This window comes from Xiphias gladius, chromosome 9 (genome assembly GCF_016859285.1).
Source record: "Xiphias gladius isolate SHS-SW01 ecotype Sanya breed wild chromosome 9, ASM1685928v1, whole genome shotgun sequence".
NCBI lineage: Eukaryota > Metazoa > Chordata > Actinopteri > Istiophoriformes > Xiphiidae > Xiphias > Xiphias gladius.
Window position 1 is genome coordinate 11,668,781 of NC_053408.1, and position 22,887 is coordinate 11,691,667.

Here is a 22,887-nt window from a genome sequence, read left to right on the forward strand (position 1 = left end):
TGACATGGAATGTCGAGGAGTTACAGTATTTATGCTTTGGATTTTTTCGGTATGCATCGTTATTTAGGCCTTATTATGTGTAGTCTCTGAGACACATTTTTCATTTTTTCAGTTGTCAGATTGATTTAATTCTGTTTCATTTAATGCAAATATGACTGAAAAATGTGTTCCAGCTCTGCACTGTGTAATGAAGCATAATCCATATCTGTAGTCCATCTCTCTGTAGGACATTTAAAGAATTTAGTGGATTATGCCGTCTTTCTAACTATGATCGATAGCTCACACCTGCTGCATAGTATAAACTACAAAATTTCCACTTATTCTACTTATCCCTTCCTTCCTCTCTGTCTTATCTCCGTCCTCTCCCTCTGCTCTCACTTTTCTCTCTCTGTTTCTCTATCATGTATTTTTTTTCTTGCCTGTATGACAAATTTTTCACCAGTCTTTTCTCTGATAAAACAACCTTTTCTTGCTATGGTCTATAACTCAGGTCTTCCAAGTTTATTTCTCTTATTCTGGCTTTCTTTCCTTTCTTCTCTTTCTCTTCCTGTCTCCCCTGTCTGCGTTCTCAACTGTCTCAAAGACACACACACACACACACACACACACACACACACACACACACACACACACACACACACACACACACACACACACACACTGAGAGTTCATTACAGAAGCTGTGAGGCCGGATCCACAAATCAAACTGTGTAAATAAGCAAGTGTTGTTCCTGCAGAGCAGTCACTGCTGTTGCCATGGCTACCTGTTGCACAACCAAGGACAACCTTTAAGTGTGTGTCTACATATGTGTATGCATACACAATTTTTTGTGTGTGGGGTTGTGGGGTATTTCAGCGATTATGACAGTTGACAATGACCAGAACAGTTTGTCTAATTCCTGATGTTCAGTCTATTTGATGTAGATCTCTTTGCCTTCATGGTATTTTACTATAAACATTGTATAGCTCATAAATTCAAAATGTCAAGCTGCTGAACTGACTGCTCTATGAAAAATACTTGATTCACTTTATTCACACATGTAACTTCATAGTTGATTAAAAAAAAAAATGCTACAAGTTCCATTTCTTGAGTCATATTGATGCTAGTGACATCTGTTTTCTTAGCTCTGAATAAAGGTTGCGTAATGGCTTGGGTCTGACCAGTCAGCAACATTCAGTATTGCAAACCTCAGCCTCTGCTTTAGGAGCAGGGTATTTTTCGGGGCAGGAACTATATCTCAGTGACTTAAATATGATCTGTAAGTTACTGCAGTTGAATGTAGGTGAAATTCCTCACTGAGTCCTTCAAATGTTTCCAGGAAAAGCTCCCGTGTTGGAAAACGGCTGTTAGTTTATGTGGCATCCATCCCGACAATGTACTGTATGTCTCCCTGGCAGCTCTAGCACCAGTGTAGAAACTGTCCATTAGTCCTTTGTTAGCAGAGATGAGGATGGGTTTGCGTGTGTGTGTGTGTGTGTGTGTGTGTGTGTGTGTGTGTGTGTGTGTGTGTGTGTGTGTGTGTGTGGGTGTGTGTGTGTGTGTGTGTGTGTGGCTGTGTATGTGTGTGTGTGTGTGTGTGTGGCTGCATGTGTGTGCGTGCGTGTGTGTGTGTGCGCGCCTGCGTGTGTGTGTGTGTGTGTGCGCGCGTGTGTGTGCGCCTGCGTGTGTGTGCGCCTGCGTGTGTGTGTGTGTGTGTGTGTGTGTGTGTGTGTGTGTGTGTGTGTGTGTGTGTGTGTGTGTGTGTGTGTGTGTGTGTGTGTGTCTGCCTGCTTGCGTATGTGTGTAAACAGACAGACTAATGGACCTGACTGAAATCCAAACAGAGGAACTGGAAGTTAATCAATGCTGTTTACTTCAAGAGGGTGAAGTGTGCAGGCTTCTTTTGGCTGGTCGAGGGATAGAGAGAGTATGGTATGCAGGGATTGATGGATCAGAAGACTTGTGACATTCAGGTTAATCCTGAAAAACTGATTCACATTTCATTGAGGCTTAAAGCTTTCATGGTGAAAAGGAAACATCAGAGTAGATAATGTCTCACTTTTAATCTCTCCTCTTTCTCATTCCTGCTCTCTCTTCTTTTCTTACTGGTATGAGGAGCAGCAGTCTCTACTTTCTTTGTGTATTGGCGAAGACTTCAACTCCATCTTCCCTCTGCCCCTCTACTGTATTAACCCGTCCCCTTCACACTTCATCTCTCTCTCTCTCTGTTTTCATGTATCTGTTTTTCTCCTTCACTCTTCGCCAAAATGCCGGCTAGATGGTGATATCAGATGTGAGTGTAATGTAAAATTCATGATCTCTCTTCTTGTCTCTCCTGCCTCCTTTATTTGTCCATCCAGAACGCCAGCTGGCCAACAGTATGACCAGCAGCAGCTCTCTTCCTCCCAGTGTCAGCGGGATCAGTAAGGAGCTGGCAGAGCTGCGACACTTTGTGCAGTTCCCTGAGGAGATCGCCTGTATCCTCACCGAGCAAGAGCAGCAGCTCTACCAGCGGGTAGGAGGAATTTCATACAATACATACTGGTGTTCTAAAAATTAAAAAAAAAAAAAAAAGCCGTGTAGTTGTTGTTGGATAGGAAACAGAGTTCCAGAAAGACAAATAATGATTCTGAACTTAAAAACACTGTTTTGTTAACACCTTAGGGAAAGAATACACATTCATTAAGTTATATAGCCATATGTTATTGTAAAGGGGTTGGACAGACATATTTCTTGTAAGAGGAAGGTAGAGGAGAAATAGAGCGTAAGTAGAGTATGTTTCTAATATAGTAATCTCAGTCAATGCTCAGTCATTCACTTTTTCAAGTCAGTATAATAAGAAATACTCACCCCCTACTGTGTGTCTAACTGCAGGTCTTTCCCTTGGACTACCTCTGTTTCCTCACTCGAGACCTGGGCAGTCCCGAGTGTCAAACTAAACGCCACCCAAACCTCAAGGCCTCGCTGTCAGCGCCCACCATGCCTACCCAGAGCACTCAGCGAAGTAACGCTGTGGAGGACCTGGTCACACGATTCAACGAGGTGAGGAATCCGCTTATACAAAATGTGCGTGTTTAGGGTTATCACGGTGATAGTTTATTTATTTTGCCTGCTCTTAAGCAATAATATGTTGTAAAATGAACAACAGGGATACAAAAAGTCCTTGTATTAATTCAAAAATATAGGGTTGCAAGTAAAGATTATCTTTTGTTATTGGTTAATCTTGTGATTGCTTCCTTGATGAACTGATTAATTGTTTAGTCTATACAATGTAGGATAAAGGTGAAAAATGCCCATCACAGTTTCCAAAAGCCCAAGGTGATGTCTTTAAACCTCTCATTTAATCTCATTTAATCCAAATTGACAAAGAAAAGCAATAAATTCTTACAGCTGGAACATTGGAATTTGGGGCATTTTTGCTTGAAAAATTACTTAAACAGTCAATTATCAAAATAGAATTTTCTGCCGATCAACTAATCGATTAATCGACTAATTGTTTCAGCTGTACTTCAACTGTAACATCCATGTTTTACACTTTTTTAGGTGTGACCTTTTAAAGTCAGTAGGCTTAGTTCAGCTTTAAATCCTGCAGGGATTCAACAGAGTAACCTTGCACAGTCAGCCTACAGTATATTGTATCTCACAAGCCCGGTTTTTACTACATGACTGAGGCCTGGATGACATCGCTTGGGAATCTGTGATACCAATCAGCAGTGTATGTGGTATAGCTCGATGTTGTGACTCCTGACTGCCTTGACTTTTTACTCATTTTGAAAGAGGGCACATCTCAACTGATGGGGAAATATTGATTTGGAAAACAGTGCTTCTCTGGTTTCTGTAGCGTGCCCTTAATGACATCTTCAGGGACAGTGAAAATACGTGTGTTGTGATTTGACATGAATATGAAATGTCTAAAAGCATATCAGACCAGTAATTGTGTTTTCCTTTACGCTGTTGCATTTGCTGGGCGAGTAATACCAACTTATCAGCTCGCGACCGAAGCACACACTTGTGGGCACACTGTGGTGTAGGTTGGCTAAAGTTACTCTCCTGGGCCTTGTGTCCTTATGGTGAATGACTCTGAGAATAAACAATCACTTACACTGTACTGGCGAGAAACGGAGAGTAAGGGAGAAAGAGATTGATCGGGAGCGATGATGTCATCTTTAAGTTGCGTGCCTCTCACATCAGCTGGTTTTCATTTAAGTCAGCGAGAGGAGAGAAACATGAAAAATAGTTTCCCAAATGTGCATCGCAGCCATATATGGGCACAATGGAAAATAAAGTCAAATGACAACATTGATTCTTCCTGTGAAGACACTGATGGAGCCCTCAAGTGGCTTCAAATCATGACTCTGAGAGGAAGAAAAGATACTGTAAGAGTATCCTGTCCTAGATATGACTGTACATTTTGGATACGTTTTCTTACAATTTTTTCTCAGCGATATTGGACAGCGTTATGTAAAATATTTACATTAGAAATCTGTCAAAGGATTGCATTTTCAATTCTTTTTCACCAGACACCTGTCACATTATAGGGGATTGGTTTCTGCTTTTATTCTTTTAACAACTCCAACAAACCATTATTGGCACTGCTAGCATTCAAGCTGAATGATAAATCAATAAATCAATCATCGAAATATTGTTCATTTTCAAGCCATATATGGGAGTGAAAGATTATGCAGAAAAAGGATAGCACTGCAAGAAAGAATTTGGAGGCAAGGAAGGGTGAGCAGTTTGGACCACTTTGTGTCTTTATGTCTGTAGTGTTTAGGTTTGATAGGACCAGTATGTGCTCATGTGTTGAGTATGTAATAGTTCTTTGTCAACCTTGGTTATGTAATTCATGTATCAAGGAGAAGCTGACCCTCATAGTTCAACTAATAACACGTGCACAGATGGAGACAGACAGACAGACGGACAGACAGATGGACACACAGACAAACATCAAAGGGGGATCAGCTTGTACCCAGTTCCAGTTCTCTGTGTGTGTGTGTGTGTGTGTGTGTGTGTGTGTGTGCGTGCGTGCGTGCGTGCGTGCGTGCTTGAAATTTGTCAAGTTGATACTGATAACACCTATTCTATGTGTGTAAGGGAGGCTGTTGTTTTAAGAAACTTAATTTAGTAATATGTCTGTTTTACTGTACTCTTGTCTGTTCTTATCTCTTGTTTGCTTTTCTGCTCTTCTCTGCTATTACACACTCTCTCTACATATAGTATATGTTCATATCCTGTCCTTTATCTCTCATACACAAATCTGAGTACACATTTTGCTATCTGGAATATCAGAAGTGATGCCAATAATGTACGATGCCTTGATCTGTGGCCGTTAGAAAAGCCACTTTTCAGACGGTCAGAATGGTTGAGATGGTGATTGTAACTTAACCCGGCCGCTGACATGGTTTCTCATTATGTCATAATGCTAGAAATTACTGATAGATTTTCATGCAAGGCACGCACATCCTGGCAAGTACAAACCAAGGGAGTGACAGATAAGACGCTGCAGGGCGGCGGGGTTATTCATCAGAAAGCCATATACAGCAGGTTCTAGAACAAGCTTCAGCACACCTGAAGTAACAGAGAGTGAGACACTGCATACTCAATGGCTCCAGTGTATTTTCTGTAGCTGACGCTCTGTTTCTGATCTGTATGAAAATGGTAACAAGTGAGAATAAACATTCTGACTGCGATTTATAAAATCAGCTCATCAAAAGGCTATCTACATAATTACAGAGAGGAAATGTTTGAAGGAAAGAATGAACATTGTATTTCATTATGTACATGTATTGAAAATGGTTAATTAGTTATAGATAATGATATTCAAGGTTGTTTTTTGGCATTTTTCCTTTTTTGATAGTGGTGGGTTAAATTGGTCTGTGTTTTAAGCAGGAGGTTACCAGGACTCCAGATGGTCAAGTTTTTAAATAGCAGAGGATGGTTAAACACTAAAACGTTTGTGATTTAACTGAGATGCTCTTCATAGTTTACAGTTGAAATTTGAATCCGATGACCACTGCAAATAGTAGATAATAAGTTCACATTTAAGTCACCTGGTTGGTTGATCGCTCTGCTAGATAGCTGGATACCAGCAACAATGAGGGGTGATGATGCAACAAGTGCAAGTAGTTAAAGGGTAAAAAGTTACAAGCTACAGATTACAGCTTTAAGCATGAGTTTACACTTAAATGTAGGTTGTTAAGTTTTCATGTTGTAAATTCCCTTTATTAGTTTACAATTAAGTTTTAGTCGAGAAAACAATCACAACGTCCATTTAGTTTTCCTGTTGTGGTGTTGGAGGTGTTCAAATTTCCATTTTTCGAAGCTGAGGTTCAGCGTTCATTCTTGACCTTGAAAACAGTCCCCGATCATATCACAAATAAAGTGCTCAGAAAAAAAAACTCAATCTGCAGATGAAGCTAATGTGATTGGATAGAAAGCTCCAGAACAGCTACTAAATGGACCTTGTGGTGAGGTTGTTTTCTCAACTTCTGTTTTCAAGTTCAAAAGTAAACTTTGAACCTCAGTCACATTTTAGTTCCACTTCATGATCCATTTTACAGGACTTACAGGATGAGTGGTGCAACTTTAACTTAAGTTGTATCTTTTCATGTTTCTCAGTTTGAGTAAATAAAGACATTACATTAACAAGAAAAGTGGACAGTTTTAAGTGTCTGAGATGGATTACATTTAACAGTAACCTTCCCCAAGCTCAGTCCTCTGAATGCCTGGGCTTCTGTCACACAGGAATGCATACACTGGTATGCTTTCACTCATACTGGATAGGGAGAAAATGTGAAACTTAATAAACCATAACACTATTAACATGAGTGAGTTTGAAATTATAACAAACAACCTTTGTAAATTCTGAAAAATAAAATTTAGCATTTCATCACACACTGTAGATTATATGTTTATAAATTATGTTCTGTGTATGTATACGGTCATATCTAAAATGTCTGTATATACTTTGTGTTAAATTGTATATGTAAGCGCCTGAGCTTGGTTTATGGTCTCATACTTCAGTGTTTGTTAAAAGGTTGGTATTCTACACATGGACAGGGGGTTTGGTTGCATGTGTTATATATGATTTCTGTACTTGCTTGTGTAATAAGCCACTGAAAGGTAGGTAGGGAAAAAAAAAACATTTTACCAGTATTTCATCAGAATGTCAGAATGGAAATGTCCTCAAAGAAAAACTCTACATATGAACGGTACTTAGTTACTTGTTTGTGTGTGTCTGCGTGTCTTTATTTAGTCCCTGTGAAGTCAGACTGTGGTGGGCTTTACAGATCCTTACATAACCCAGTAATAGATCTCTGGGCCAGGGGGATGTTTTTACCGCCTGCAAGGGGGTTAGGGAGTTTCTTTTTGTGTGTGTGTGTGTGTGTGTGTGTGTGTGTGTGTGTGTGTGTGTGTGTGTGTGTGTGTGTGTGTGTGTGTGTGTGTGTGTGTGTGTGTGTGTGTGTGTGTGTGTGTGTGTGTGAATACATTCATGAGGTTCAAATGCATAAAGACACATATTACAGAGCAAGAAGAAGCAGCCAGATTGAAATCTGATCTTTTCCTGTGAGTTTGTGTGTGTGTGTGTGTGTGTGTGTGTGTGTGTGTGCATGCGTTACAAAGAATGTGAAAGGAAGCCGACCGTGATAAATATCTGGTTTGTATCTTTTGCATGTGCTTGAGGGCAGTCAGAGCAGAGACAGAGTGCAGCTGATAGATATCTGATCTCGTTCTTCCTTGTGTGTGTGTGTGTGTGTGTGTGTGTGTGTGTGTGTGTGTGTGTGTGTGTGTGTGTGTGTGTGTGTGTGTGTGTGTGTGTGTGTGTGTGTGTGTGTGTGTGTGTGTGTGGGTGGGTGTGTGTGTGTCTGGGTGGGTGGGTGGGTGTGTGTGTGTGTGTGGATGTCAGTGTGCGGCCAGCGGGCATACTCCTGTGCATACATTACCACTTTAGACAGAGGTTGCCATACCAGAGGCACAAGTAAGACCACCCACAACAGAGAGTTTCAGCTGACTGTCATTTTGCTGTCGTCTCCTGAGGCCTGTGCTACGAAGCAGGATTTTGGAGATAGCGAGATACCTTCAGTCTAACGCTGGGTTTTCAGGGTTATGACGGCGGTTCGCTTCTTACCGGGGTATATCGCCATGGTAACTTATGCTGCACACCAAACCACAGCAGTTTAACTTCAGAGGATCAGAACAAAACCTGTCAACAGCTCAACTACTGACCAATCAGATCACTGGAAACCCAGCGTCATCATTCCCACAGGAAAATGACATGGACGAGAGTTTACAACAAAGTTACAAATAACAAAATTTTTATAGCTCATTCAAATCATTTTGCTGTTTGAAGCTTTCCATGTTTCAAACTGGTTTTGAAACAGAGCTTCTAACAAACGGAGGGAGTTTTTATCACAATAAATAACTGCATAATAACTAATATAGCTTAATTTTAATTGCACAAAGATTCTTTAATTCCTGACAGAATTCCTGTTACACTCTTATCACTGCAGTTCAGAATAACATGAGGAGACTCTGCGATGATAAATGGAAATAAAAACTCAACCCTTTTATATATTTTCTTAAAAAAATTATCCACACGCTGTTAAATATTTCCCATGATTATAAATGAACCTGCCAGTTGGATTGACCTCATCAGACATGAACTACATTTCTTATCTTCTCTCCTCTCTTCTTTGGCAGCAGAAACTGTCTGACATCACTTTAACTTTTTTTAAAATCTGCATTACATATTCATAATAGTTTTCTACATCATCAGACAAAAGACTAAAAATGTGCACTTAGTAAGAAACTTAATAATTTTATCTGTCCTTATTTACAGCATATCCTCAGCTTTGCTTTAATAATTGGAAATCATTACTAGCATTTATTTTGTATTCTGGTTATGTGGTCGTATTGTTTACATTTCATCTTGTGAATATCGCTTTTGGCTGTTGCTGTAGCAGAATTTACCTGCAGGTATCACTGTTTCTTCTAATATCGTATTAAGTACTTTATTCATGGTCCTGATGATGTTGCTTGTAATTAAAGACTCAGCCTCTTTCGCATCAATGCGCTCATAGCCAGACAGGAAAACCCCGAGTTAACTGAGCCAGGTGATAACCAGCTTCATGATACAGGTTATCCAGGACGGCCAACATTAAGGCTCAGTGAAGCCAGATAACGAAAAGATATCCAGGGTTTGAACTTGCTTCATAGTACATGCCTCTGGTTACTAGGTTTTAACACATATATTAAGAATTCTATGATAACAAACTAACACATTCACACGTCATCCTGTGGGATGGTATCAGCCTTCCTGTAGATTGTCCAATCAGCAGTGCCCACTGTTAAAACATTTTCATGTAGCTACGTGCAGCATATTGCACCAGTACAGAGGCTTTTGTGATATTTTATTATTATAGGGGGCTCATTTTTATGTTTTCATTAAAATAGGTTTAGTTTGAAAATCAAAATGGGGTATGAATAAAATTTGAATGAATTAATAGTGCAGAAAAAAAAGGACTTTTTAAAAATGTTGCCTTCTACAAGAGTTATGTCTCTATTCTGTTTAGTTTTTGGGTGATAGAGCTGGTGAGAAGCTTCGACTATTACTGTTTGTTCATCAGTTTGAGAGTGATAGTAATATTATATGTAAAACTCTGTATCAATAGGTGAGTTCGTGGGTGACGTGGCTGATCCTGACAGCAGGCTCCATGGAGGAGAAGAGAGAGGTTTTCTCCTACCTGGTCCACATCGCTAAATGCTGTTGGAACATGGGAAACTACAACGGTGTGATGGAATTCCTGGCAGGACTCAGGTTTTAAGGAACACACAGACAGACACTCTCGGATATGCTCACATAATCATTCTTTGCTCACAAATATACAACAGACTGAGAATTTCTTTGTGTTCCAGGTCTCGTAAGGTGCTGAAGATGTGGCAGTTTATGGACCAGTCAGACATCGACACCATGAGAAGCTTAAAGGACGCCATGGCGCAGCACGAGTCTTCTTCTGAATACAAGAAGGTTGTCAGCAGAGCTCTCAATATCCCAGGATGCAAGGTGGGTTGTTGTTTATTCAGGTGACATTTGGGAATGTAATGGTATAGTTTGCCATGTGGGTCACTTCTGGATTACCTCCTCAGTTTGAATTTGTTTCATGACTATAATAGTTGACACATGTATTTATTTTCTGACCAGTGGAATGACAAAAAATTACAGTACAGTAAAAGCCATAACAGGATGTGTTCTTTTTTTTTTTTCCTGTCCTGTCCTTACACCATAGGTTGTCCCATTCTGTGGGGTTTTTCTGAAGGAGCTGAGCGATGCATTAGATGGGACTGCAAGCATCATTAGCCTTCAACCACCTCCAGACAACACAGAGGACTCAATAGAGGTACAATAAACACCTGCAAGCATACACAAACATACACACATCTCATATAACTAATCCAAGCGTTAAGAATCAGACATTTCCTCCTCTCTCTAGTTTGTGTCTGACTACAGTGGCCAGCACAACTTCATGTCTCGGTCTGGTCCAAATGGCCTACACGTCCCAGAGAAAGAAGCCACTGTCAGCAACATCCTCCAGATTATCAGGTACACTCCCCAATATTTATAACACTTTCTTCTTATTCACCATTTTGCTGTGATCTCAAATCGTCAGATTTTCTTGCACTTGACTCTCCTCTGACTCTCCTCTCTCTGCTCCTCAGATCTTGTAATCGTAGTTTGGAGACAGAAGATCCTGATGAGGCATCCACTACCCCCTCCTCTACTGGTCCATCCCCTGCATCAAGAAACAACTCTTTCAGAGACCGCTGCCGCAATCAGTCAGTACCCTTGTTTTCTGCCCCTTTTTATTTTACATTTTATTTACATTTTTTTTTTTAGATTTCCTTCAATGTGAAGCATCAAGTACTAAACTGTGACTTTGGAGCTTTTAAAAAATTGAGACGTGTTTAAGAATCCTTTAAGAATTAAAAGGATGAATGTTTTCTGTCACAGGGTCTTGAACCCATCTAGCTGAAGGATGTGTTTTTACTGTGAGTAGGGGATGTTGCCCAAGTTGTGACTAAGCTTTCAAGACATAGAGTACAGTGTCAAATGGGAAATAGCATGTGACCCGGTCCATCAAGACACTGGAACATCGTGAATCAGTTGATTACATCTCTGTTGGTGCTAAAGAGAACATTTCATCCCAAATTTTTATTTTTAGAAATTATATACCCATTTTGTTTCAGTTTGCATAGCAATATAATACATACTTTAAAATTTAGAGGAATGTTAAGGCCCCCTTTATCTATTTTTAATTGTTGGGTGAACCACTCCTTTAAAGCAGACTGGAACCATTCTGTTGTTCAGCACTGGAACTCTTCCTGCTAAAGTTCTGTGTCCAAAATTGAGTTATTTATTTTCCTTTGCATTCACAGGCAATGACTCATAGACAGAGTAAAAGAAAATGGTCTATTATATACAGATTTTTTTTTAAAGAAAACTGCCACGCTGTGAATAATTGGCATGGTTGGTCACTCACTCCCGAGTAAAAACCAGTATCCTGTGTTTTACCAGTAGTTTGTAGATACAGAGTTGGCTGTTTCTGAAAAGGCATTTGTGGACATGCCACCACAGTAGTCTCTCTTGTGATAAATAAGACAACAGCCATATAAAGATTTTAAATAGACAAAAAGTTTAGGTTTAAATAGATAAAAATACAACTGTGAAAGAAAATGTCATGGGATTCATCAAACAATATAATATAGTGGTTTCCTTAGTTAGGAATTTGTTGTCTTTACATTAAATGCATACATAAATATTTTGCATTTACTGCACAATATCTGATGCCAGATGAACTGGATGCGCACAAAGATTTTTCTGCACTGTATCTTATTCTGGGTCATTTTTCTTTCACAAAGCAACTGTCTTTCATAAATACCGGCACAAGATAAAGGGTTTGTGAAGGACCATATTTACAGATTGTTATTGAGATGAGGTGATGTTCACATAAACTCCTATCTCACAGAGAAAAGAGATAACAGGTTAGTTTCCTGTACGGGCAGGAAGAAGCAGAGCTCTGCTACGTTTCACACTTGTGACAGGTAGCTAGCTGGAATTTGGTCACCAACATAAAAATGTCGTTAGAAAACGGATTTAATTCCAGTCTTTGGCTGTGGTGTTTGTACTAAGGAAACCTGGATTATCTTCTCTTTGTTTCTAGACAGTTTTCTTTGACTCTGAGTTATTATTTCATGTTAGAGATAAGGATAACACTACTTAATTATGGCTAGGGTTATGCTGTTCATCCGTCTGTACTCGGAATCAGTTAAATATCATCTTTCTTACTCAGAGAGGTTTGGAGTTAGTTTCCTGTGTTCCTGTTATCTTTCCCATCCTCTTTTTGCTGTTTTTCTTTATGAGGACTTCTGACAAAACCTGTCTGCTCTTTATTCTTTTCTCACTCTTCCTCTACTTCTTGTTTGTCCCATTCTCTCATTCTGTAGTTCCCATTCATTTAGGACACCGCCAGAATCAAAACGGGTCTTGTAAGTGGTTATAAGAGTTTCAGGGGTTTGAGCAATGTAGACTAACCTCACATAGACATGGTTTCAGTTGCAGTTTGAGTAGAAGCTTGTTTAGTAGTCAAGGCATGTGCAATGACAAATGCATGATGCTTTTTTTGCTTGTTCAATTTTTGTGCTGTTTATCGTACTGTAGATGCAGGTCATTTCTTACTTTTGACTAGACCGCAGTGCATTTTCTAAATAACTGCTTCACCCCACTCAATAGTTGAAATCAAACATAGAAACTGATTTATTTGCAGATTCCTATGGAGATCAGGAAACTAAAACTTTGAAAGTCAGACACTTAATTTTCTTGTTTTTTTTATTTTCTTTTCTTGTTTTTTTTTTTTTCAATTTATTTTTTCCCAACCTCACACTGCATGTCTTCTCTTGGAACCCAACTTCTATCCATCTTCAGATTCATGGTCGGGGACTTGTCAGATTCAGATGGTGACTTGTCATCTGAGCCAGTGGTGAAGGAGGTAGAGTTTCAGGGGACTGAGGAGACACACAGAGCTTTCAGCCATGGCACTGAGCTCATTCCCTGGTAAGAAACAAACACACACACTCGTGCAAAAATGTACGGCTAGCTCAAAAGACATTCCACACTCTTTGTACTCTCTTTTTCTAGGTACGTGTTATCACTACAACCAGACGTCCACCAGTTTCTGCTGCAGGGGGCTACAGTCATCCACTACGACCAGGACAGCCACCTCACAGCTCGCTGTCTGCTGCGACTACAACCTGACAACACAACACTTACCTGGGGTAAGTTATGAGAGAGATGCATTAAAACCATCTCAGTATGATTTTTAAAAGACATGGTTATCTCCAGTGCTATTTTTTTTTACACCACTTTAATCATATTTTGTCTGTAATTGAGATATTTTAAACATGATGAGAATATTTATATCCCAGACAGAAAAGGCCCATTTCCTCTCTCATTATTACTCTTCAAACAATTTAAAATAGGCATCTGTGATATTAGAAAAAAAAAAAAAATCGTATTTCATTACAATGTTTTGGACATTTTTTTATTGTGTCCATGTCTTTGTAACGCATAGAACATAAACTGGTTTTAAATGTGTGCTTTTGTGCCTTTAATACATTTCAAACATATCATAAATGTGTTAATTTACGACAGGTAAGCCTCAGAGCGGAGGGGCCTCTCCTCCAGAACAACCACTGGGATTAGGACAGACTGTAGTGGCAGGACTAGCAGAAGGCCTGTTGGACCTGGGAGTGGTGAAGGTTTGTTGAATATAGTGATATTGTTTTGGTATCTAGACTGCAAAAATTTCCATCCTAAGTCCTTCACTCTAGTGTGGAGATCTGAATTTGAATTTTTTTTTCTACCCAGGATTCACAAATATGCATTGAAAGAATACTCATTTATCTTGCAGGATTAATAATCAGTTTTGTGTTTGAAAAGCATTTGACAGTCATGGGTTAGATTGCACCTATAATACTGTGTTTATTTGAATGTGCAGGCAGTGTTTCTGGGTCACCAGGGAGTGGACGTCCATGCTGTGTGTTTGCAGAACAAGCTGAGCCAGATGACGGTGGAGGAGAATGGTCTCAGCCTCCTCTACGGTCTCAGTACCACCGACAACAGGTTAGTGCCTTGTCACCACTAGCATCCTACTTTGAAATACAGTTTTCGTATACTAGCGCATTGCTACAATGGTGATTGTTAAGAAGATGAGGAATTGCTTTCCAGTTCAATGCATATTTTAACTGATCTCTGACCACTGCAAATAGGCTCCTGCACTTTGTGGCCCCAAATCACACAGCGCGAACGCTTCACAAGGGCCTGTCAGAGTTGGTGAATGCAACCAGAAAATTAAAGAAGTTTCCTGACCAAAGGCTGCATTGGCTGAGGAGGCAGTATGTCAGTCTGTATCAGGTAGGTATACACTGAACTGAATGATGTTTCCTTGACAATACTCTGCTTGCACACAATCAGTTCCATCAATATCTGAAGTTTTTCAGCTTTATTATTTTTTCATCTTTTAAGTAAAATGTGCCTTGAATTTTTTTCTTCAGTGCTCTTTAAAGCTGAAACTTCCACCCTAAAACATTTTGAAATCAAGGTAGTGTTCCTCCTGTTGGCCATTTTTTGCCTATTCATTTTGTACGGGAATTGACCATCAAACTCCCATTGGGCCTGAGGAAAACTGAGGATCATGTGATTTGAAATAATGCCATTAATATGCCACGTCACTTTGAATGAGCTTCATTTTCCAAGATCAATAGAATGCATTCAGCACAAAAAGGATGCCATGAAAACTTTGACTCACGGATGATTTTGTATGTTTGCCTTAAAGTAGAGGATGAGTGGCCTTTAAGTAAAAACTTTGTCATGGCAACCTCTGTGTTTGCTTCCTTTTTCTTTGTTTGATTCTGTTAGGAGGATGGCAGGTATGAAGGCCCCACACTAGCCCAGGCTATTGAACTGTTTGGTGGGCGCAGGTGGAACATGAGTACAGGTGGAGTGGAGAAACCTGGTGCCCAGAAAAACAGCCCTCTGAGCATCAATGATAAGGCCAAGAAGAAGAAGAAGGTCCTTGTCAGGGTCAGTACATGGAGAGTTTAAGTTATACATTTTTTTTAAAGGATTAAAGGTAATTTTTGAGTGTAATGGTTCAGGTCACAGTACATTAAGCTGTGTCTCTCACCTCTTGAGAGTTTAATATGTGAGCAAGTAAGACCTAATTCTAATGCTGAAGGAGACATATAGGTCAGCCTGTATTGACGTTTATTTCCTGTAAAACCTACCAACTCATACAGATTTAGATTTTTGTGATTGAATACAGTTGTTGGTTTGTTCTTAACAAAGTGTTTAACACACCCGACACAGGGAGACAGTGGGGATGCCACAGATGACGAGATGGTTTCTAGGAAAACACGGAGCTGTAAGGAGGGACTGTATCGGAGCGGCCCGGAGTCTGACAGCATTGACCAAGAAGATCCAGGTGACATTTTCATGAACCACTTAAATCCCCAGAAAGAATCCAAATTCCACAGATGTATGTTAAGTGAAGATGTAGCTAGATTAGAGGTATTACACCTGTAATCACTGTGGAAGTTAGAAGACCAGGTGCTGGGATTTTGTTTTGGAAATACAGGAAAAATATTATATTTTAGTAACCAAAAAACTAAAAAAAATCTTAATCACACTTAATCCTCTATGCCTCCAAAGAGGACAGCTTCCCTGGACCATTCTCCCTCTCATCCAATAAGAGCCCTGGATTGGTAGCCTCCACTTCTTCCTCCTCCTCTTCTTCCTCCAGCATGGCAGGGTCCAACCAGTCCCGTCCACAATCCTCTCCAATCCTTTCAGGAACCGCCAAGTCGCAGCCAGGGTATGTACCAAATACGAAGACTGGAGGTGTGAAAGTTTGACCCCACTGACGTCTAAAACCTTCCCTTTTCATTTCTGAAAGCTATTAAGCTATTTTTCCTCTTCTCTGTGGGTTGTAGGGCATGGAGCAGCAGGTCATGGCACGGTCGAGGTAAAGGCTGTTTCAAAGGCTTCCAGAACCTCATGATTTCTGACAGCACGATGAGCTTCATTGAGTTTGTTGAGCTCTTCAAGTCATTCAGGTAAATAACGAAAAAATATTCTGCTATCTCATGCAGATTAAGATGCTGTCCATTAAGCACAGATTCACGTATCACTTTGGCAGGTCGAATTCATAGTTTTGAATATTTGATAAGTATTTTTTTGTTTTATCGAGCCAAACTGAAGCATGGATCAAACACATTTTTATTGTTATATGTAGTCATCCTATATAATGTATGGCCTGAAGTGTAGAAATATGTATATAGAGCATGTTCTGTTCAGCATTTTAGTCATCTCACTCCCTTTTGTGATATATAGTTGTGTTCATCAATACCAGCTAAAGACAGTGAGATTAAACAAATTCAGCAAATGTTTCTCAAGGTTATCATGCCTAGGATATTTTCCAAAGAATCTTTTTGTATAATAGTTAGCTTCTATAATATTTTTCTCTGTCAAATCAAAGGAAACAATGTTTTTCCTTGATAAGAAATGGATTATTCTCATACCAGTCCTCCTACATTTCTTAGATTGTAGTGTATCCTTTCTTCTGCTGCCCAGCAGTTTCCTTTGAAATTCCGCACTTGCTCAGCTACAGCCATGCAGAGAAAATGGAACTACTTCAGCGGATCAGGGTCTCAAAAAACCTGCTGTGGTTCTCAAAGACCTTAGCTGAAATATATTACAGTATATTTAGCTATCTAGCCATCTAGGTCTGTCCAATGGCTAATTGAAGTGTTAATCATGAATCTAACTCATGAATCTCAAACTGTTTAAAGTTTTGTGTCAGCTTGTTAACACGAACACTGAGATGGAGTCATAAAAGGTACAGCAAAACTGCGTAATTTGACAGGAAAATAAAAGATAAAGATACAGTGTAATGGAATGTTAAGATATTAGTTGAATGCCAATGTATAAAGTAAGTAAGTTTTCATTTTTTCCCAACAAAGAAATAAATGTATTTCGAACTGTCACGTGATCCAAAGTTCAAATGCTCTGACTGCAATACTCAATAGACAGTAATAGACAATACTTCTGCATATCTGTATTTGTGGAGTTAAGTTAGCAATAAAATTTTAAAGACAGTCCTAAGATTAACAGCTCGTCAGTTTAAGGTGGCTAAAATGCCTAAAAATCTGTGAATCATTTCCTCCACAGTATCCGAAGCAGGAAGGATCTGAAGGAGCTGTTTGACACCTTCGCTGTCCACTGCAGTCGATCTAGTCCAGAGTCAGCTCCTCTCTACACCAACCTCAGAATAGACGACAGGGACACGGGCCTACAACCAGACCTTGGTACAATATACAGTTATATTCATTTATATATTGTTAGCAAACAAAAGCAATAACATTATTCCTTTGTTCCTCTCTCCCCCATAACCAAATCTCTTCCTCTCCTCTCCAGACTTACTAACCCGCAACAGTTCTGATCTTGGCCTGTTTATCCGGACGAGGCAGCAGATGTCTGACAACCAGAAGCAGATCTCAGACGCCATTGCAGCAGCCAGCATCGTGACCAATGGGACAGGAGTGGAGAACGCATCACTAGGTGTCTTGGGATTGGCTATCCCCCAGCTCAATGACTTTTTAGTCAACTGTCAGAGAGAGCACCTGAGCTACGATGAGATTCTCAGCATTATACAGGTAGAGTCTGGAGCCTGGAGGGATGAAGGAATGGATAAATGAATGCAAGGGTGGCACTTTTATTAACCTGAAATGGATGGATAGATGGTTAAGAGGAACATATACTGTGGTTAGGGAGGGAGAGAAGGACAAGGAAACGCCTGATAGATTTGTGGATTCAAGATATTAATGTAATGACACAAGGAAGTAAAAGGGACTGTTGATCAATAATGTTAATGAACTGTTTTTTTGCTTTTCTCTTGCAGAAATTTGAACCTTCATCAAGCATGAAACAAATGGGCTGGATGTCGTTTGAAGGTTTTGCAAGGTATAGTAAAATTTAAATATTCATTTCAACACTGACACAAAATTAAAGTATATATACTGAATTCAACTCATTACAACTACATTACATACTGTATTTCAAAACCGAGGCAGTTAAAGGCAAGTTTGATTTAAATTTAAGAAAAAGGAAGAGAATTTTCTATCGTAATAAGCCCTGCAAGGCATCATTCTGTAGTACAACATTTTGATTAACCTGTTAGTAATGGCTTGCTAATTGTAATCGGTGCAATAGCATCATGTATTGGAATCTAAGCATCCCTATGCACATACTAGATACTTGATGGACAAGGAGAACTTTGCTTCTCGTAATGAGGAATCCCAAATGAACCCAGAGGAGCTGCACTACCCTCTGTCCTACTACTACATTGAGTCTTCTCATAACACGTATCTGACTGGACACCAGCTCAAAGGAGAGTCCTCTGTTGAGCTCTATAGTCAGGTTTGTCAGACATTTTCCCTGCTGTGATTTTACCCAGTATTTTAAAATATTTTTTTATCCATAGCTCTGTTTTTTTTTGTTTTTTTTGTTGAAATGTTTATACTGAATTGGGAACGTGTTGGCTACGTAGGTGCTGCTGCAAGGCTGTAGGAGTGTCGAGTTGGACTGTTGGGATGGAGATGATGGCATGCCAGTTATTTACCACGGACACACACTCACCACTAAGATACCGTTCAAGGTAAGAAATGCATATGAATAATTTAATTCAGATGTCCACTGATTGGAAAAATAAAACAAACAAAGAAGCAAACAAAAGAAAACCCAATCCATCACTTGCTCTGGACATGGCAGAAGTTTCCAGAAGAGACCCACATCTTCAAACACAGTTGTACTGCTGTAGGATTTATTAATTTAGACTAAAGTTGTCCAGGTAGAAACTCTGTTGTGTTAGTAAACCAAACAAATGTGACACTCATCAACTGGCATCTGTTCCCCAGCATGTTACCCTATATCAGTATATCGGTATTATATCAGTAATATTTATTTTATGCAATCAGAGTTGGAACAATGCCTGTATTTAATTTGAAGCTGCACCTATTAGTAATCCTCATTTGTATTGGTTTCCACAGAGTTTTATTGTTACAGATTTGACTTTGGAGTGCTGTTTCTAAGAATTAAATCTCTCCCATGATCCTCCAGGATGTGGTGGAAGCAATTAACCGGGCTGCATTTGTCAATTCTGATATGCCCGTCATCCTATCCATAGAGAACCACTGCTCCCTTCCACAGCAACGCAAGATGGCAGAGATCTTCAAGGTATGTTTTCCACGGTAGCTGATACACAGAGATTCTTTTGTATGTGCATAAGGAATGTCACTGATCAGATGAAGTTTGAAACTCCTTTTTCAGTAATACCCTGCTTTATATTTAAGGAATACACCTACACCTACACCTTCAAGCAGTTTAGGTTTTAGTCCAACCCCACTACTCCACTAACCACTTTACAGGTGGGAGTGATTTCTTCATTGGCAATTGTAGCACCACCTTTTGAGCAAGGGTGGAACTACTTTCATTTGTTTTCCTTGACCAGATTTTCTCAGATGCTCTGGGCATTCAAACTGGCGGACTTCCAGTCAGACGCTTGCTTTTTTAATCTTCAGGCTACAACTGTCCCTTTTCTCTCCTTTTTTAAGTTGAATACTCGGGGCCACATATATCTAGGCACGACAGATACATCATAGAATACCATCGTGCTTTCATCTAAGACATCTTCCCAGCATTTCATCCTCCCCGGAGACTGACTTCTGAGTGCCTTGATAAAGAAAAGTCTTTCATGTTCAGACAGCTCTATGCCTCTGGGCAGTTTATGTCACCACAGTCTTGTTTATTTGTAATGTCTTTTAGTGTTGATAAAAGCACTTTCATTTTTTAGTTGCTGAGGATTCCTCTACAGCTTCTGAATTTTCCTCTCCTCCTCTCACTTGACATTACCGTCTGATCTGTTCTTCACATTATTTATTTATGTCTGTCTATCATGTTCAAATTTTTATCCACTAGACAGTGTTTGGGGAACGTCTCGTGACGCGCTTCCTCTTTGAAAGTGACTTCAGCGATGACCCTCACCTGCCGTCACCACTGCAGCTGCAGCGGAGGATCCTCCTCAAGAACAAGAAGCTGAAAGCCCACCAGGCACCAGTGGACATACTCAAACAGAAGGTTGACAAGAGAGAAAGACATCCTGTCCACACATATACACACACATAATTTCTATCTAATATAAGCCATCCGTTAGTGGTCCTTTCAGGAAGCATGAGTACATTGAACATTAAGCACTGTTTATTAGAGTGCTGTCACACATAAATAATAGATGCTAATGTGATCACATCTCATTACACAATGTTCACTCAGTTTACCTTTGCAAACATAGTGTGCTATAGTATATACACACTATAGATTGTCTGCAGATAAGAGTTTGTACGTTTACAGTTAATGGGTAGACAAAGATCGCACTTCAGGTACAAGTATAACTTTTAAAAATATTAGCTCTTCTCGCACACAGTTTTGACCTTTTAATCTTTTCACAGGCTCACCAGCTGGCCCACATGCAGGCCCAGGCTGCATGTGGGCCTGCATGCAGCAATGGGTCGCCGGGGGTCACTTCACCTGGCAACCACGCCAACGAGGAAGAAGAAGAGGAAGAGGACGAGTACGACTATGACTATGAGTCTCTATCAGATGGTAAGGATAACTGCAACAGGGTTTGTAATGCCTGGAATCGGTGACAGATACTTTATTCCAGCACAAAATGAACACAAAAACTCGACTGAACTTAAGGACCTACAAGATTTCCATGGAATCTTGGGCTAAAATACCACATAAATTATATAAATAAGTCTAAAGTTGTAACCTTTGAATCAGCTTCTGCTCACCTTTATTCTGTCTCTCTTCTTTTCGACACTTGATTCTCTCTTTATGTTGACGCTCTATTTTCAATTCCTTCTGTTTCTATTTTATCTTGCCTGTTTTCCACTTAGCTGATGTCCTCACAGCCTCTACTGCCTCGTATGGCCTGGAAGGTAAATCCACAGCTCTGATGTGACTCCCTCATTACCAGTGTTTCCCTCTAATTTTGTTTTGCAGTGGTAGCTGGTGTTCTCTCACTGATTCATCTTGTTCTTAGCAAAATTAGTCCTTCGTAGTATCCTGATTCTATAACTTAAAGGTGCCTCTTAGACACTGACCTTTCAACTGAGTTTTTTAGGGGAAATTATGGTTCCTTGATGCAAAGTTACTTGCTGTAGTTGTCTACCACTGCAGAATAACCATAGAGGAAACACTGGTGTGTGGATGTTCACGAGTGATCCGCTACTGTAAACTTATTCTCCTCTGTGCCCGCGTACCGTATGAGCTGCTAGCTTTCTGCTTTTTGAGTGGACAAAGTCAGGTGATGTTCTACTTTACTGTAACTATCTTGCATGGGAACCAGCAGTTCAAAATTTTACGTAAGCATATTACATATTGTATAATATAAGGCACACTATAAAAACAGATTCAGTTCAATCCATTTGATTTAAAAAAAAAAAAAAAAAAAAAAGTAAAAAAAATATATTATCAGGTTGTGTTTTTTGATGGGACTTAGAAGTAATTAATGTGTTAACACTGAGGGATTTAACTGATGACCCGTTGACAACTGCAGATAAGTTATGTTCTACTCTACTTTGTAATTACTCTAATTCATAATGGTTTTAGAATCTCATTATTGTGACATCAAAGTATATTTATCACTACTGGATGCTACCGGGAGTAGTTGTTATGATGTACAGTTGTAGTATCACTATTCTGTAACTGTAGTAATAGGACAAGCATCCCAACCTCCTGGCTTTCCACAGCAGTTTGTTTTGTGCTGTGTATCATTGGAAGTGACTTTGTTAATATTGAGTCTGTGTATCCATCATCCAGAATTACTTCTACTTTAAATCAAATCTCTCACTATGACTACTGTATTTAGAGTAACCTGGGTGTCGTTGTTTTTTTTTGATAGCAATTATGATGTGAGTTTCTGTTGTGCTTGTGTATGTGTCTGTGTTTTGCCTGTTGGTTTGACACAGTATGTTGCAGATGTCGTGCTTTTAGACATCTTTAGACATTTTTCAATTTCATTTCATTTTTATTCATTTCAGTCAGTGTTTCAACAATACGATGTCCACATGCTTTCTCTTTCTCCCACAAACACATCACCTCCCTTCCTCCACCCCTCTGCACTGTATTTGTCAGTGACCTTGCTAGTGGCTGGGCAGGCTCATCAGGGAAACAAAACAAAGCCATCTGGTTTCTCAGGCCCTACGCTGCCCCCACACTAAAAAACAGACCAGGGGAAACTACCCTGTCCCGGTCCCAGTCCCAGCTCTGCTCCATCCTAATCCCTGCCCTCTGCTTGTCCTTGTCAGAAGAACTTACCGGTCATGGACCTTTTTAAAAAAAAAGTTTCTCTAATCTTAACCTAATAGGGTGGTTCCATGTCACTACTTACCCCTTTTGCAAACCCTCTTTTAGTCAAATATTAACCTACCAGTCAGCTATCAAGACATCCTGACTAAATAAACCACCCTCCACCCTGACTGTCTCCATTTTCCATACATTAATGATCAGCTGGCCCAGAAAATACAAATACTTGACTTGTAAGCTGCCAGGTTGCCACCATCCCTTGTTTAACATTAGCTCCCCCCAGTCCCGGTCTGGTCCAGCTCACTTCTCTGGCTACTCTCTACAGCATGACATTTAGGGTCATGTCTGTTGCTAAACCCTATTCTAAGGAAGAGATTCCCAATGTCAGGATTTAAACAAGTTGTCTATGATAAACAAAACTTCTGCACTTTTA

At 39.8% G+C, this 22,887-nt stretch overlaps 1 protein-coding gene across 5 annotated transcripts in view; it reads left to right on the forward strand.

Annotated features, from left to right (window-relative positions):
- plce1 (phospholipase C, epsilon 1) overlaps positions 1–22,887 on the forward strand; it is an 86,983-nt gene that overhangs the window by 47,819 nt on the left and 16,277 nt on the right. For 4 of the 5 annotated variants that reach the window (XR_005708104.1, XM_040134978.1, XM_040134976.1 and 1 more), the window contains 25 exons: positions 2,341–2,495; positions 2,855–3,022; positions 9,652–9,797; positions 9,896–10,043; positions 10,267–10,377; positions 10,471–10,580; positions 10,697–10,813; positions 12,482–12,523; positions 12,960–13,088; positions 13,173–13,309; positions 13,686–13,792; positions 14,032–14,156; positions 14,303–14,447; positions 14,952–15,116; positions 15,402–15,516; positions 15,744–15,906; positions 16,025–16,147; positions 17,262–17,398; positions 17,508–17,746; positions 17,992–18,053; positions 18,344–18,509; positions 18,640–18,747; positions 19,209–19,325; positions 20,067–20,225; positions 20,594–20,747. Coding sequence is in view for 4 of the 5 variants with exons in the window: in XM_040134978.1 (XP_039990912.1) it covers positions 2,341–2,495; positions 2,855–3,022; positions 9,652–9,797; positions 9,896–10,043; positions 10,267–10,377; positions 10,471–10,580; positions 10,697–10,813; positions 12,482–12,523; positions 12,960–13,088; positions 13,173–13,309; positions 13,686–13,792; positions 14,032–14,156; positions 14,303–14,447; positions 14,952–15,116; positions 15,402–15,516; positions 15,744–15,906; positions 16,025–16,147; positions 17,262–17,398; positions 17,508–17,746; positions 17,992–18,053; positions 18,344–18,509; positions 18,640–18,747; positions 19,209–19,325; positions 20,067–20,225; positions 20,594–20,747 (3,348 nt within the window). In the remaining variant the exon portion in view is untranslated. The remainder of the gene's footprint in view (positions 1–2,340; positions 2,496–2,854; positions 3,023–9,651; positions 9,798–9,895; positions 10,044–10,266; positions 10,378–10,470; positions 10,581–10,696; positions 10,814–12,481; positions 12,524–12,959; positions 13,089–13,172; positions 13,310–13,685; positions 13,793–14,031; positions 14,157–14,302; positions 14,448–14,951; positions 15,117–15,401; positions 15,517–15,743; positions 15,907–16,024; positions 16,148–17,261; positions 17,399–17,507; positions 17,747–17,991; positions 18,054–18,343; positions 18,510–18,639; positions 18,748–19,208; positions 19,326–20,066; positions 20,226–20,593; positions 20,748–22,887) is intronic. The other variant, XM_040134979.1, reaches the window with a different exon arrangement.